At 39.0% G+C, this 14,555-nt stretch overlaps 1 protein-coding gene across 1 annotated transcript; it reads right to left on the bottom strand.

Moving 5' to 3' along the window:
* On the bottom strand, positions 1-1,597 carry LOC105921772 (trace amine-associated receptor 1-like). Its single transcript, XM_021313583.2, has one exon. The coding sequence runs from the start codon at positions 1,477-1,479 to the stop codon at positions 493-495; it is 987 nt and encodes a 328-aa protein (XP_021169258.1). The 5' UTR covers positions 1,480-1,597; the 3' UTR covers positions 1-492.
* Between the last annotated feature and the right edge of the window lie 12,958 nt (positions 1,598-14,555).

Here is a 14,555-nt window from a genome sequence, read left to right as displayed (position 1 = left end):
TGCTGTATTTAAGAAAGCATTTTCTACCCAATCCTACTTTAATCAAAACCATTTTTATACATGTTCATCTAATTAATTTAATTATTGTGGAAATGGATTCTGGATTAATTATGACATTAATTTCTTTATTAGAGATGATTAAAAATATTTCAACATGTATTTGCAACACCAGATTATCATTCTGTAATGGTGCCATACTATTTTATTTGCAAATTCTACATAAAGCAGATTTTTAAGGAAGCTTTTTTGTATTACAATAAATCTTATAGTGTCATGACATTCAGTTTAAACCTTCCCATTTAATGTGAAAAAGCTAGACATTCTATGGCACAAAAAATATGTTTTGTTTCCCAATTAAGTCTATTATTTGGCAATTTCTTGAAACATTTAACAAAAATTACATAAATCAACCAAAGTACAGCTCTTTCTACAAAGTGCAGTCCCTTTCAAGTTATAGATTTTTAAAATTTAGTTGTTTCTTAAAAAACTTTATCACAACTTCAAGTTAACATCACCTCGTTTTAGGATTGCCCCAGAAACAATCAATTTAAAGGCTGACCTGAACCAGCTGTAAAAGAAACCATATATAAATGGATTCAGTGTAGAATTTGACAGCCCAAGCCAAGTGACTGTTTCAATTACAGAAACTGGTGCTGAATTCTTTCCTAATGGTTGAAAAGTTAAAAAAAGGAAGAAAGGAGCCCAACAAAACAGAAAAACTCCTAAAACAATCGCCAGAGTTTTGGTGGCTTTCCTTTCCATCTTATTGGTAGTTGATCCAAATTTCTTCCAGGCTTGGATGCTTTGTGCCTGTTTCTTGGCAACAATAAATATCTTTAGGTAAATGCAAAGCATTATTACCACCGGAAGGTAAAAGGAGAGTAAAGGTCCAACAATGTTTGCCATGATAACGTCAATAAAGCACATGTCCTCACATTCATCATCATTTGATCTAGTTGTCACCACACTAATGGCAATAAGAACAGAAACACCCCAGCTCACAGCGATCATGATGACAACAACATGACTGTTGATTTTAGATTTATATGTTAGAGGCTGACACACTGCATAATACCTGTCAACAGAAATACAGCACAGGTGCATAATGGAGCTTATGCTAAGCAATATATCAAAGCTGTCTCTTATTATACAAAATAAATTGACATTATACATACATGAACTGAGAGAAAAAACCATACTGAGCGGAAAAATTAACATCCCAACCAGCATGTCAGCCACAGCCAGGGACATAATCAGAGTGTTAGTGGGAGTGTGCAGCTGTTTAAAGTAAATGACAGAAATTATTACCAGGAGGTTTCCACACACAGTGACAAGAGACAAAAGTGACAAGAAAGCATATAAAATCACACATACGGCTGAATATGAAGTGGTTAGTTTATAACTAAAATAATCAATCTCAAAGCAGGCATGTAATTCAGTTAGTGCATAGGTCCTGTTCACCGTAACATCTGTAGCCATAATGAGATGAAAAAAATCAGATATAATTTACAAGAAAAAAATACAACATTACAGAGATATCGCACAGGTTGAGTAATGTTTTAGTATATTTTCTTATCAACTCTCAACTTGTTAGTGTGCAGAGTGCTCTGGACTACATCAGCCTCTATGCATAACTCCTTTATGATCTTCTCATCAACCTCTTATGGGATATGCAAAGGTTGTCCAATAAGAAGGAGGGAACTGAAATTAATTTTACAGCATTGACGACCTGTGATGCAACAATCATGTTGATGGAACAACTTCTGACAAGTCAGAATTTGACCTTTACACACTTCTACACTTCAAATCTAACTGAGAATGTACATAAAACACACATTACAGATTGCATCTTTTAAGCAAAGATAACCCTAACATCTTCACTGCATGCCTATTAATGCCTCCCAAAAGACCACACTGACTTTATGCATTTAGTTTTTGAGGTTTTCTAAAAACATTTCTAATGAATATTTTTATTTTGCAGCTAATTATAGAACCATTTGGCAGTTCTCTTTACTATTTTATTTACCGATAAGACTCATGTTGCTGTAAAATTTATCAGCCCTTGTTTGTTTTCCATCTCTGTCTCAGAAATGGAATGCCCTGACAGGCAGAGAACCTAATATCCCAGTCCAGACAATGTTTTGCTTAAAAGGTTCATTAATAATAAACAAAAATGTAATGGTACAAACAGACACAGCTCTTAATGGCAACTCTAGCCAGGGACTCTTTGGTGACTCTGGGTAGTCACTCTCTGGTAGGCGTCTGGTGTGACTTGGACCCTGGGAACTTTAAGTTACAACATGGCCCTGGATGCCTGGAGTCATGACAACTCCCTGTGTGCTTAAGCCTTAAGAAGAGCTCTTGATGGACCTCCAAGACAGGTGCTCCCACCTGGACGCCATCTTCTATGGACTCATGAATGTGGACTGGAGGCAGGTCCACCTCATCAGAAAACTCTAGATCGTGAGGCACAGTTGTAGTAGTTTTGAAATTAATTATTGTTTCTCCAATATTGTGGTATTTTTTAAAATATTGAAAAAAGATACCAAATTTGGACATCGCTAATCAAATATGGATTTCTTTAGGTTCTGCCAATAGTCAACCAGCATTAGGACTTTGAAGCCGGCTTCACACTGACTGATTCCTTGTGCGCTCCATCTGTTCATTGCAAAATGTTACGCACAGCATTCCAACCTGGATCTGTTCATGCATTCAGACAGTCCCGCGCCCGCCCTCCTTTATTTTGAAATAATACTGAATCTGCTTTACCTTTCCTGTGCCTGACTTCCACTCTGGCTCATCTGGTTTATAGAAATGAACACATTTAGTTCCATCATTCATCACAAATATACTTGATCCATACTTCTGAAGGACAAGAAAGGAGGCTTCGTTGTCATGCCGTAGCATCAGGGCACCTGCGGGAAACTTCCTATTGACTAGAGTAGCTTTTATTTATGACATAACAGAGAATGCACGGATAAAGGACTCTGTGTGAATGAGGAGCAAGGAGCATCCTGAACATGGATAACAAAGTCCTGATTAAAACATTCCCATAAAACTATTGTAGCATTTTTACTTTCACAGTTTTGCGCTCAGCTGTTGACTTTCTCATAAAATATTTTAAAAGGAAAAAAAACTACTCTACTGTAAAAGTACACAAAATGCATTTGATAAATGGCTTTTACTTGTATAGTGGTTTTATTAAGTCCAAAGACACCAAAGTGCTTCACACTACAGTCATTCACCCATTCACGCATACATTCACACAATGTTATGTTAGTAGCTACAGCTGCCCTGGGGCAAACTGACAGGAGCGAGGTTGCCATATCCTCTGACCACTGCCAGCAGGCAATGTGGGTGGAGTGACTTGCCCAAGGACATAAAATCTGAGACAGTCGGAGCAGAGTATGGAACCAGCAACCTGCTGGTTAATGGATGTACTCAACGGACTCTTGCACCACTGTTGCACCCAATAAGCAGAGAGAAATTAAAATTATATATATTATTGTTAAACGCTGGAGATACGCACCAGCAACCCCCGCGACCCCATGAGGGATAAAGCGGGTCAGAAAATGGATGGATGGATGGATATTATTGTTAGACAGCTTAATGTCAGGGATTGTGTAATGTAAAATTTGTCCGATCAAGAAGGGTATGCATGATAGACTGATGTTTGGTTGACATGACACGACAGTATTATAGAGGAAACTCACTGTTCCTCTAACTACTTATACCAGCCTTCCACGGTCACTCACTGCCTGTCTCATTTGCACTACCTGTATGTTGAGCCCTTGGCTCTTGTATGCAGTATACCAGACTTTTTTTGTTCCTGTAAATGCCCTGCCCTGACTAAGGCCGTTTCTCAATATGCGTTCTTGAGCGTTCTCGTGTGCTTGTGTGCTCGTGACACGTCATCAGCCTCAGACCGAGCACTGTTCCAATGCTGAGAACGCCAAATCGAGAACGCGCCGAATTCCCCGGATGTTGTTCTCGCCCGCCCTCTTTATCGAGCATGCATCAGAGCAGACTTGTGCGTTCTTCAGACTGACCGCTTGCCCAGAATGCACCGCGGCCGCAGCTTGATTTGAGACAGCGCAAACAGAGCTCACAGCGGTAAGTTAAAAAAATTCCCTTTTCTGCTGCTGTTGTTCAAAAGTACGTTTTAAGATCGTCTGAGGCGAGAATATTATACTTTTACGCTTCTCTATGTGGCCTGTTTACAGAGTTAGTGCGTAATTAAAAAAAGTAGTGTGCATAATACCGCTGGTTATGATTTATTTGTTTTGTGTTTATCTGACTGACGTGTGTTGCTTTATTAACTCAATACTTGCTGGAATAAATTATAAATGTCTCCCTAGGACGGCAGCAGCATATAAAATAAATAAATACATTCTATAAATGTTTTTCCTATCTAAGTGAGTTTCTTCCGAGTCAGGACACGAATAATTGAGAGGAGAAAGAGGGAAAGAAAATAATAGTAATAATAGTATATGAAAAAACTGACATTTATTTTATACAAATGTTTTATCTTTGGAACAGAATGAAGGTGTAATATATTCAACAAATTATTAACAGTTACTAACATGGTTTAAAACAAAGAAATAACTCAAGATCTTATACAAACAGACAATGCCTATAAACTTACAATTGAAAATAGTTGGAATGGAAATTAATTTACACATTATTTTATGTATTTTTCCAGGTGGTAAAAATAAAAGAAATGAAGCAGCATGTGAACATGACTCCAACTGATCTACATTAGGTCAGGTGTAGTCATGTTCACTTAAACATGCAGCCAGCTGCAGCAGCTCCCTATCTTCAGCCGCTGGATGGTCATCCTCCTCTGGATCAACCTCCTCGTCCTCCTCTGGATCAACCTCCTCATCCTCCACGTCTAGCTGGTCCCCTGCCTCTATACTAATATTGTGGAGGATGCAGCAGGCGGTGATTACTTTTGGGGCAAACGTCGGGCGGACCTCCTACGCCCTGAAGAAGATGGAACGCCACCGTGTCTTCAGACCACCAAAGACACGCTCAATGATGTTTATCAGCATTGGCGTGGTGCCTGTTGTAGCGTGCCTCCACTTGACCTGTACCAAATATAAAATTAACTTGTAATTTAGGTAATATGCTGATTTGTCTTAATCTTCTATCCAATTAATATAATCTATGTATCAGTTGTGTGTCATTGTTGGCTCTATTTAAGGACAAGAAGGTAAGAGATCTTACTGGTAAGCTGTTTCCCTATAGGATGCACCACAGACCAGCCAGTAGAGGGTCACCAGCACCTCTATCTCCTGTGGCCATCCATGGACCTTCTGATGGGCAGCAGCTGAAGGAGGAGGACGATGGTGGCCCTGTTTATCTAGAAGGCTGGTTTCAGGTCCCCTTCATTAAAAAATATTTGGAGGATTGGCACAGAAGTGTTTATCCTCACATATTTTGTTTCTGTTTCTTCATGTAAATAAAAAATGCCAAATGTTACCATAATTGTTTTTTGTCACCTTTTCTATGCATAAAACTATACCTGTTTAACATGCAGATTATTATAGTTCTCAAGAAAGAAAATGTAAAATGTATAGTGTTGTATAGTAAATGTAACAAATGGCTTCCCTTCTCTGGTATTTTTACCATTTCACTGAAAAAATGGGCTGAACTAACTGCACATAATTTATAGATTAATCACTGTAAAGGTGGACAGACATAAAAATGTTTTTTTTTCCTTTCTCAATGATCAATGCTGTGAAGGTCAGTAGGTGCAATAAAGTAGCTTAACCCTACTGTTATTAATGTTAAAACTGGGTCTTCATTTTTATTAATATAGGAAAAATAGTCACAATTTCAACCTGATCACGTTTTTAATATCATCATCAATGGTTTTTTTTTTAAAAGATAAAAGTAGGAAATAGGCTGTCAATCTCAAAATGCCTACCACTTGGCAATAGATGGGCGAGCAAAGCCTGCCTTCTGAGCCTCTGCTGCATCAATCTTCTCCTTGCTCGGATTTGCCTCCTCAACTGCATCGCCTCCTCTTCAGCCTGCTGGTAAAGCTGACCAACGACCGAAGCAACAGCAATATTGCTCGTATCGCTCATTTTGCTTCTACAAAGTGCTGATTTTTAAAGAATCAATCGCCTCTGCAACTACAACAATTACAACTCCCCACAAAGAAATTCCCGCTATTGCTGGTTTTATATCCACAGTTCTGTAATTTTTTTTAGATATTTTATTAGACTTTTTAGAAATTAATTAAAATAAAAAATGTTTTCAATAAGATATGATGGTGTAGTGTATAAATAGTTTTGAACGTTAAAGGAATGCTCAAGCGCTCTGGGTGTGATGACGTCACAAGTATACTTCTGTTCCAATGCACAATACGTGCTGCGTGCTCGCGTTCTCGTCAAGTCCGATCTTCCTGTGTTCTTACCGAGAACAGACTTGACGAGAACGCGAGTACGGACTCGCGTTCTCGTGAATTGAGAAACGGCCTAAATGTTTTTTTCTGGTGACTGAGTGCTTGTCGTGGTTTGCCCTGTTTTCCTGGAAGGATTTGCTGCCAGCTCTGGTCAAAGTACGGATGTTGTCATTTAAGTTTCATCTCCTGGTCAAGTCTTTCAACCTTCATAAGTTCCGCCTTCACTCTGTTTTGCCTTTCACCACCATCTACTTCTCAAACCTTTCACGCAACGCTGTGCCTGGCTCGAACATCGGGTTCTTTTCATTCTAAGCATCACAAATGCTAAATTTTTCACTCAAAATCTGGGGGAATGACTAAAATGGAACACAGCCATGCTGTTGTACAATTAAACATGTTTTTTGAAGTTATTCAGTGTTTATCAAATAACTTTGGTCTTTCAAGTATTGTCAGGGGATTATCAGCAAAATCGGCTGACATTAGAACAATAATTAAGAGTAATTTGAGAACTGGCACTGTACAGCATACTGTACAAACATGGAATAAATGACTGACAACTTCTCTTCAAGCATAAAAATAATTTAATAGAAAAAAATGCACATCTAGGGAACACACTTATGTTTATCTGAATCAAGAACATATTTCAATCAACAATTCTTTACTAGGCTAGTGAAACTTCACTAAACTACTAAGCAAAATGATGACTAAAGAAACTAATGTACTATGTACAAACAAAAGGACAAATAAAAACAGTTGAAAATCGTCACCATAAGAATGATTTGGTGAACTTACAGATCTAAGGTACAACAAAAGCCTCAGCGATTTGAACTCCATGCAGGCCCACAGGCAAAAAGAGAGCGATGGGAGGGGGGAGCAAGGCTCTATACAGCCATGGACATCTTGCTGTGAGAGGCAGTTCTTTGGGGAGTCTGCTAGAGTCTCCTACAATAACTATAAGACATAGTCTGATTTTATATTTTTCCTGGCTGAACTCCAACAGGCCAGTCCAGCATCCATAGCTCCAGCCTACGCAGTAGAACACGTGACACTGATTTTTTTGGCAAAGCAAATAAATTAAACATAGTCAATGTTTCCTAAAAGAAGATTATAGAAATATTATGCATACTTTTTGCCATAATTTTCATCTGAAATTCCTATAACTGTTTCCTATACAATGTTTTCCTTAAATGTTTTAAATGTACAGGGAATGTTGGCACATGTGATGACATAGAATGGCTGTGTACATAGAAACCGCCATAGCAAGGGTGGAAAATGTAACAGTCTCACATTTTTCTGAAAACACACTGAAATCTTTAGGCAAAGGCAGGTAAAGAACATTGAATATCTACTTACAAGGCTTTTCGGTGACAGGTGTCTGTGAAGCTCCCATATATGAACAAGTTAGGCCTAGTCTAAATGTCGCATGATATCTGGGAAAACAATTTTTTTTATGTGGTTATGCCTTTCATCGACACATAAACGTCATTACACATCCCTTAAAAAGAATGATCCTAAAAACTCTGGCCAAAGTGGAGACTTATAAACGCTCTGTTTTTGAGCCTGCATGTGTACATGAAAAGACTGAGATGATGTCAGCCATTATTATAGACTTGGCCATAGTGGAGTAAAAAATTAATGCTGTCAAAGAGGTGCTGATTTTTACGTTGTTGTTGTGAGTGACTGTTAACAACATAGTATGTCTAATCACTGTTAAACAGGACAAATTCACTGTTTTGCATCTCTTGTGGTTTATTTCCAACTGCCATTACCTTTGCATGCAAAGCATTTCCTTTTTTCACCTCAGAATCGAGACTTCAAAGTAGGGGTGGGCGATATGAAGAAAATCTAATACCACGATTGTGCTATATCACGATACATATCACAATATGTTCAAATAACCTTGAAAAACAAATGTTTTTAGCCACATATTTAGCCACATAGTGCCCAAAGTTTCATTGGTGTATCTCAAATTAACATGTCATTTTTTTCTTTTTGAAAAATGTATTGCAAAATAAAAATGAATTTAAAATGTTGTTGTTTTTTTGCCATTTTTTTAACCACAGCTGTACATAGAAGCTTTTCACAAACTATAATATTGTCACATTGGAGCTCATTTGTGGTCACCACTGGACCTTAACAAACATAACATCCCAGCGGCCAAAAGGAACACCAAGGAAAAATCTGACACAAAATAAACCTGAAATTAAAGGTGCTCTTTTGTGCTTAAGACATAAAAATGTGTATAGTAAAAATGTGACAATCCCAAAAACAAAAGCTTGTATTGTGACTATAAAATCAACTGACCAGTCGCAGCTACATATTCAAAGCATCTCAAAAATATTTCCATTGCTCTTTAGGTGCTGGGAAATGTTAAATAAAATCTGTCATATGGGATTTAGCAAAAGAAGAGGCCAGTTTCAACTGTTTTACGGTTGGTTTATTTAAAGTTTCCTTTGGTGTGTGGAGGGGTGTCGACATCCTTCTTGTGAAATCCAAACCACTGCCATATTATTGACCCAGGGCTGTTTTTCTTCAGACTCATTTTCTTATTTACCTGAAACTCCCGCTGTCACCATAGTTCTCGCTGTCTAGCCAACGTAAGTAAGCGCACGGGTTCGATGTTGTGTGTGTGCGCCAGAGCTCTTTCTGGTGTGGAGGAGGAGCGAGTGATGCGTTCACAGCATTTGGGAAAAACTAAACTCACAGTGAATTAAATACAGCGCCTTAATCTTGCCATGAAAATTTACACTCGATGGTCACAATAAAGTCATTTTAACCATCGCACAGAGGAAAACTTGAGATACATCGAGTATATTCGATATATCACTCACCCCTACTTCAAAGTGGCCTTTTATTTGTCTGTTTTAACAAACCCAAATGTTCCAATACGCTGAGGTACCAAGGAGAAAAAGCACTAGGAGGTTAGCCGTTTAACACAGGCACATTGCTGTTCAACATTGCCTTTATTTTGAAGGATTATGACTGCTGACATAGGCTTTAGCTTAGCGGTACACTGCCCCTTGCGCGTCTGGCATGTTTAAAACAACGGGCCATGGTGAATTTACATAGGTTTGTGTGGATGAAAACCTTGCTACAAACGGTCCTGTGTGTACAGTAATATTTTAAAAAAACAATGATTTTAAATATCCTGCTACATGTGTACAATGCCGTAATTACACTTCAGTGGCAGAGAGGAGAGTGAGGAAGAGTGCAGACAACAGTGTCAGAATAAGCATAAACTGTATTTAATCATCCGACAATTGTCTTCTGCATATACAAGATTAGGTCAGTGATTTATCAGTTCTAGGAAGGAGACACATGTTGTGCAATTGTAACCTTTTAAGATATTTAACCAAATGACCCTCAGTCTTTCAGGTATTGTCCAATTTGGCTTTGTGATTAGGACAATAGTTGAAAAAAGAGGTTCAAGCGCTAGCATTCTCTAATAGCAAACTCTGCACTCTTAAGGTATAAGATTGTATTAACAAAAATACTTAAACTTCAAGTAAACCATATTTCAACCAACAACCATTTAACTTGGCCAATAAAATTAAACTGAAACTATTAAGCAAGGAAACTAAGGAACTTTGTACATACAAAAAGAATAAAAGGACAAACAAAAATGGTTGAACACCATAAAATAATTTTTAGAGTTCATTGAGGATCTTTAATTTGGAGAACAAAAGTTCATCTTATGAATTTGGAATGAGGTCAAATTGGAGGTCGGTTTAGAACAACAACTGGTATGTGAACCTATTCACACTGCAACTCAGAGTTACAGTAGATAGAACAGTATTTCTAAAAATAATATTTGAAAAAGTGATTTGCTGAAATAAGACACAATACCACTTAGGACAAGTGATGTTTAATTAGTGTAATTACGGTGGAGGAAAGCTTTAGGGAATGGAAAACTGGATGTTTTGCTGGGAGCAGCCTTGGGTCACATAGCTAAACCACAAGGCAATTGGCTTGATAGCGTTCTCTTCTGTTTCAGAAAATATAATCAACATTAATGTTCCCTATTAATGTTACAGGAACACTAGTGGCATTATCGGACGATTTGTGACTTGCAGTTTGTTGACTGGTTGACTGGCGGGAGTCCAAAGCAGCGCTGTAGATGTTTATACTTAGCAAGGACGTAGTTGCAGTATTTGCCAAAAACACAAGGGGGCAGTACACAACACAACCAGTTGAAATGCAGTTAAAAGAGAAGAAACAGTTGTCACACTTCCAAAATTGCCATGCGCAATATTGTAAACAATCACGATGAATAGTAGGTGTGTAGGTGTGTTTGTGGCAGATAAACAGAAATAAACAAAGGGCTGAAGACAGAACAAGACGGTATGTTCACCCATTGCATACAGAAAGACATGGAGATGGGGAATACAGCATGTCTGTAAAGCCCATAGGCAGGGGCGGTTCTGGAAAGGGATCAACTGGGGCCAGTGCCCCTATATAACTGGTCCTGGCCACTGTTATGGCCCCTGTACTAAAGATATATTAAATACATTTCTTACAATGATCTATAATAAAAAGGTTAACGTAACTGATTGGACCAATTGCATTTTTTACCTTTTCAGTTTTCTTCTAAAAATAAATATTAAGGTGTTTCACGTTTAGCGCCAACCATATTGAGATAGGATCAGGGGTCAGAAACCTGCAGTTCAAGAGCCACAATTGTCTCTTTGGCTTTCATAGTATATTAAACAATGAAATATTGACCTGTTTATTTTTTCCCCAATCTTGTTTCCCCCAATCTTTTGTTTTTTTTGCCCCCATGACAAAACCATGCCCCCCCCTGCTAAATTTGGTGTAGAACCGCCACTGCCCAAGGGGATCATTTTAAATGAAAAAAACAACACAGTGTTTTACTAAATAAAAGCCAATAGCTTTATATACAGTGAGCTGTTGTTTTAGACTTGATCTACGCTGCAAGTAATGGAAACAGAAATCAAACAGAAATTAATTTGTGTGTAGTGTTTTCAGTTACAGAATAAGCTGTAAATATAGTATAAACAAAATTGGCCAAAACGGGGAACTTCAACCACGCCCCCCCCCCCGTAGACATTGTAGACAAATCTACAATGCTATCCTTCCTGTGCCATGTGTCTCGTATTATTTGTGCTGTTGTGCAAGAGGTTTTTTTTTATAACTCAAACTGTATCCTGTTATAGGATACAATTTGAGTTGTGTTTTTTACCCTCTCTCCTTCCCTTTTACCTTCCCTTTTTTGTGGCCTCTATCTTTTCACAGAGTAATGGCAGCGCCCTGTGGTCACCGCGTGATGACCTTGGCAGCAAGGCCTCATTAAATCATCTCCCCCTGAAATGTTTGTGATGTTTGTTTGTTCATGTTATGGCGATTGTACTGAAACAACAATTTCCCCCTGGGATTATTAAAGTAAGTAAGTCTGAGTCTGAAAACATTTGGCATGTGTTTCAATCCATTCACAATGCAAACCCCAAGTTAAACAGAACATTATTTCGAGTAAATAACATCCTGAAGACTGATTTTCCCAGTAAAATCATTTAAACCCTTATGACCCAGTTTGTTAATGCGATTCTCCCTGCGGGCGTCTGAGGTCGCTGTAGCAAGTCGTGGCTAAAAGGTTACAGCATAAAGTTATCAAAATTGCCTTAACACCAACATTAATATTCAATATCAATGCGGGTATAAGGCTCATAGCACCATTGAAGGATGGCCGAGCAGAACGGTTAAGCTTTTATGCTTCAAAACTGCTCCTTTTGAATGTCCGAAACTGGATGTTAGCAAGGCTAATAGCAGTTTGGCTAGCGGGCATTCAGCACTAACAGATAAAGGCTTTAGGTTTATTTTTAGTCATAATGAGTGTGAGTGGGCTGGATAACGTAAACATTAATGTCCCATCAATGTATGAAACCCTTGTGGAGGTAACCCTGTAATAACTAACGAAAAACAGACTCAAATGATATTAGCAATACCATGAAACGAATGCGAGCGTGAGCTTCTCCCTCAGCTACCTGTCCAAATCTGTCTCTTGCCTCGTGTCAGTTCTGTCCACTTTGGCCATTCCAGGATGGACGTAAAAGCAGGGAGAATAGTTGGTTTGTTGTTGGCGGGATAGCGCTTACCTCTCCAGCTATGAGCTAACCAACAGCGTGTGGAGGGAATGGAGGCCTGTAGGTCCTCCAGACAGCCTCTGACCCTGTTGCAGTCTCGATCAAGCAGGTTTTCCTCACATTCGAAATGGGTTCTGCTGGTGGCTTTCCAGCAGCATCTAGGGTTCGCTTCCTTGTACAGGCTGAGGAGAAATACAACAAGGCTGTTTTTGGCATGCAAGATCCTTCCTCCTGTATCTGATTATGAGGTTAAGACAGCAAACTTAACTCTGATTTGCCCGGAAAGGTTCTCTCAAGATGCGGCCTGTGTGTTCTTTCAGGCCCGTGCAGGGCCCATGGCCTGAAGTGGTTTTGTGGTCTGCTCCAGGACGAGGTGGTCCGTGCAGCTTGGAGTCTGAAGAAGTCTGCAGAAGTAATGAGCTTTGTCTGTGGGAAGAAAGTTTTATAGCAGCAGGGGGACCCTGGTGAGAGAAGGGCCGTCCTTCCTGCCTGTGTATCCTTTGCAGCAGGATATAATTATTTTTGTCACCTCTTCCCTACTGTTCAGTCCAATCTGAGATCAAATATTCTTTATGGCGGTAATATAGCATAACAAATACGTTGGTCGAAATTTATGTCTCATGATGTCGCTTTCACAATTTGAACCTGATGAATCTAGGCATTGTCATCTTGGAATATGCCCGTGCTATTGGGGAAGAAAAAATCCATTGAAGGAATAACCTGGCCATTCAGTATATTCATGTAGTCAGCTGACCTCATTCTTTGAGCACATACTGCTGCTCAACCTAGACCTGGTGGTGTTGTCCTGCAGGATGGTTTGATGGTGTGAACAGCTTAGTGTACTACTTCTCAAACAAGGTCAATCAACACTAATGGCTGTATTCCCCTATTGAGAAAGGCACTTCCTTTAATATTAGTGCTAAAGCATTTTAAAGTCTACCACAGTCGTTTCAGCTGGTCATTTATTGTGTAGACAGACTGTAACCCTCTTGTTATGAATCAATCAGAAGTGTAAAACAAACAGGTGATGATATGGGTGTGTACATATTAAACATAAATAAAAGACCATTTTGATTTGGATAACTTTTTCCTTAAATGAATCAATCATATGTAGGAATCTGTTTTTTTTTTTTTTCATTACTCAACTTTGTGTAATATGGGAGTTTGGGTCATTTTGACCTTTTTCCCTGGCTCTCGCCGATGGAAGCAACAGGAAACCATCTGGAGTCGTTATTTACTAGGACTGTTCCAAAATATGTCAAGTAGCGGAATTAATCGCTCTGTTGTTGTACTTTTAGTGATAAACACTTCCCAGAATTTAAGCCCTGTTGCCAATTGACGTCAATAGCGTGTAACGCACACACACCAATGGAGACACACAGACACTTGTGTTTAACGCACACACATTATGTTCTTTTAAAAAGACGACCATTGTATTTGAATGTCAGAATTCGCTCCGGAAACCCGTTTGTACGTTTCTAGGCATAATAAAGACGAATTCTCGTTGTTAAGACAAAGGAACGCCATTTTCTCTGAGTCTTTCTTTCTTTTTATAAGGTTAATAGTTAAGTAATTCTCCCACAAAATTGGTGAACCCCGGACGTGATAGGAAAAAAGGGAGTTTTTGCCTTCCCGGACAGACGGCTTGGGTTCCCCCGCACGGACCTGGCCCCTCCGCGCTGGGGTAGAGGAGAGAGGACAGAGGTGAGTGAAAATACATTTTTTACTGCTCTGTCTTCGGCTCTCTCTGCTTGTTAGCGATGAATCTGCCGCCTGTGTAATTTGAATTGGGAAGAGCGTTGTTTGTGATTGATTGACAGACGGGAGTGGTCGTTCCTTTGGCTTGACATCTATTTGGTATTTTTCTACGTAGAAAAATAAGTTGTCTAAACATCAAAAGATTTGGAATGATATTTGCTTCCTCCACAGTTGGGCACACATGACAACTTAAAGAAGTGATTGGTTACTCCCAGCCGCTTTTATCGGATGTCCCGTCAAATATGACGTTAGAAGCGACGGCGTATAAGAAATGAATCGGACCA

This window comes from Fundulus heteroclitus, chromosome 15 (assembly GCF_011125445.2).
Source record: "Fundulus heteroclitus isolate FHET01 chromosome 15, MU-UCD_Fhet_4.1, whole genome shotgun sequence".
Lineage (NCBI taxonomy): Eukaryota > Metazoa > Chordata > Actinopteri > Cyprinodontiformes > Fundulidae > Fundulus > Fundulus heteroclitus.
Note: the sequence above shows the minus strand (reverse complement) of the source record. Positions and strands in the feature narration are given on the sequence as shown.

Coding starts and splice junctions, on each gene's coding strand:
- LOC105921772 (XM_021313583.2), bottom strand. CDS start 1,479: ATGGCTACAGATGTTACGGTGAACAGGACCTATGCACTAACTGAATTA.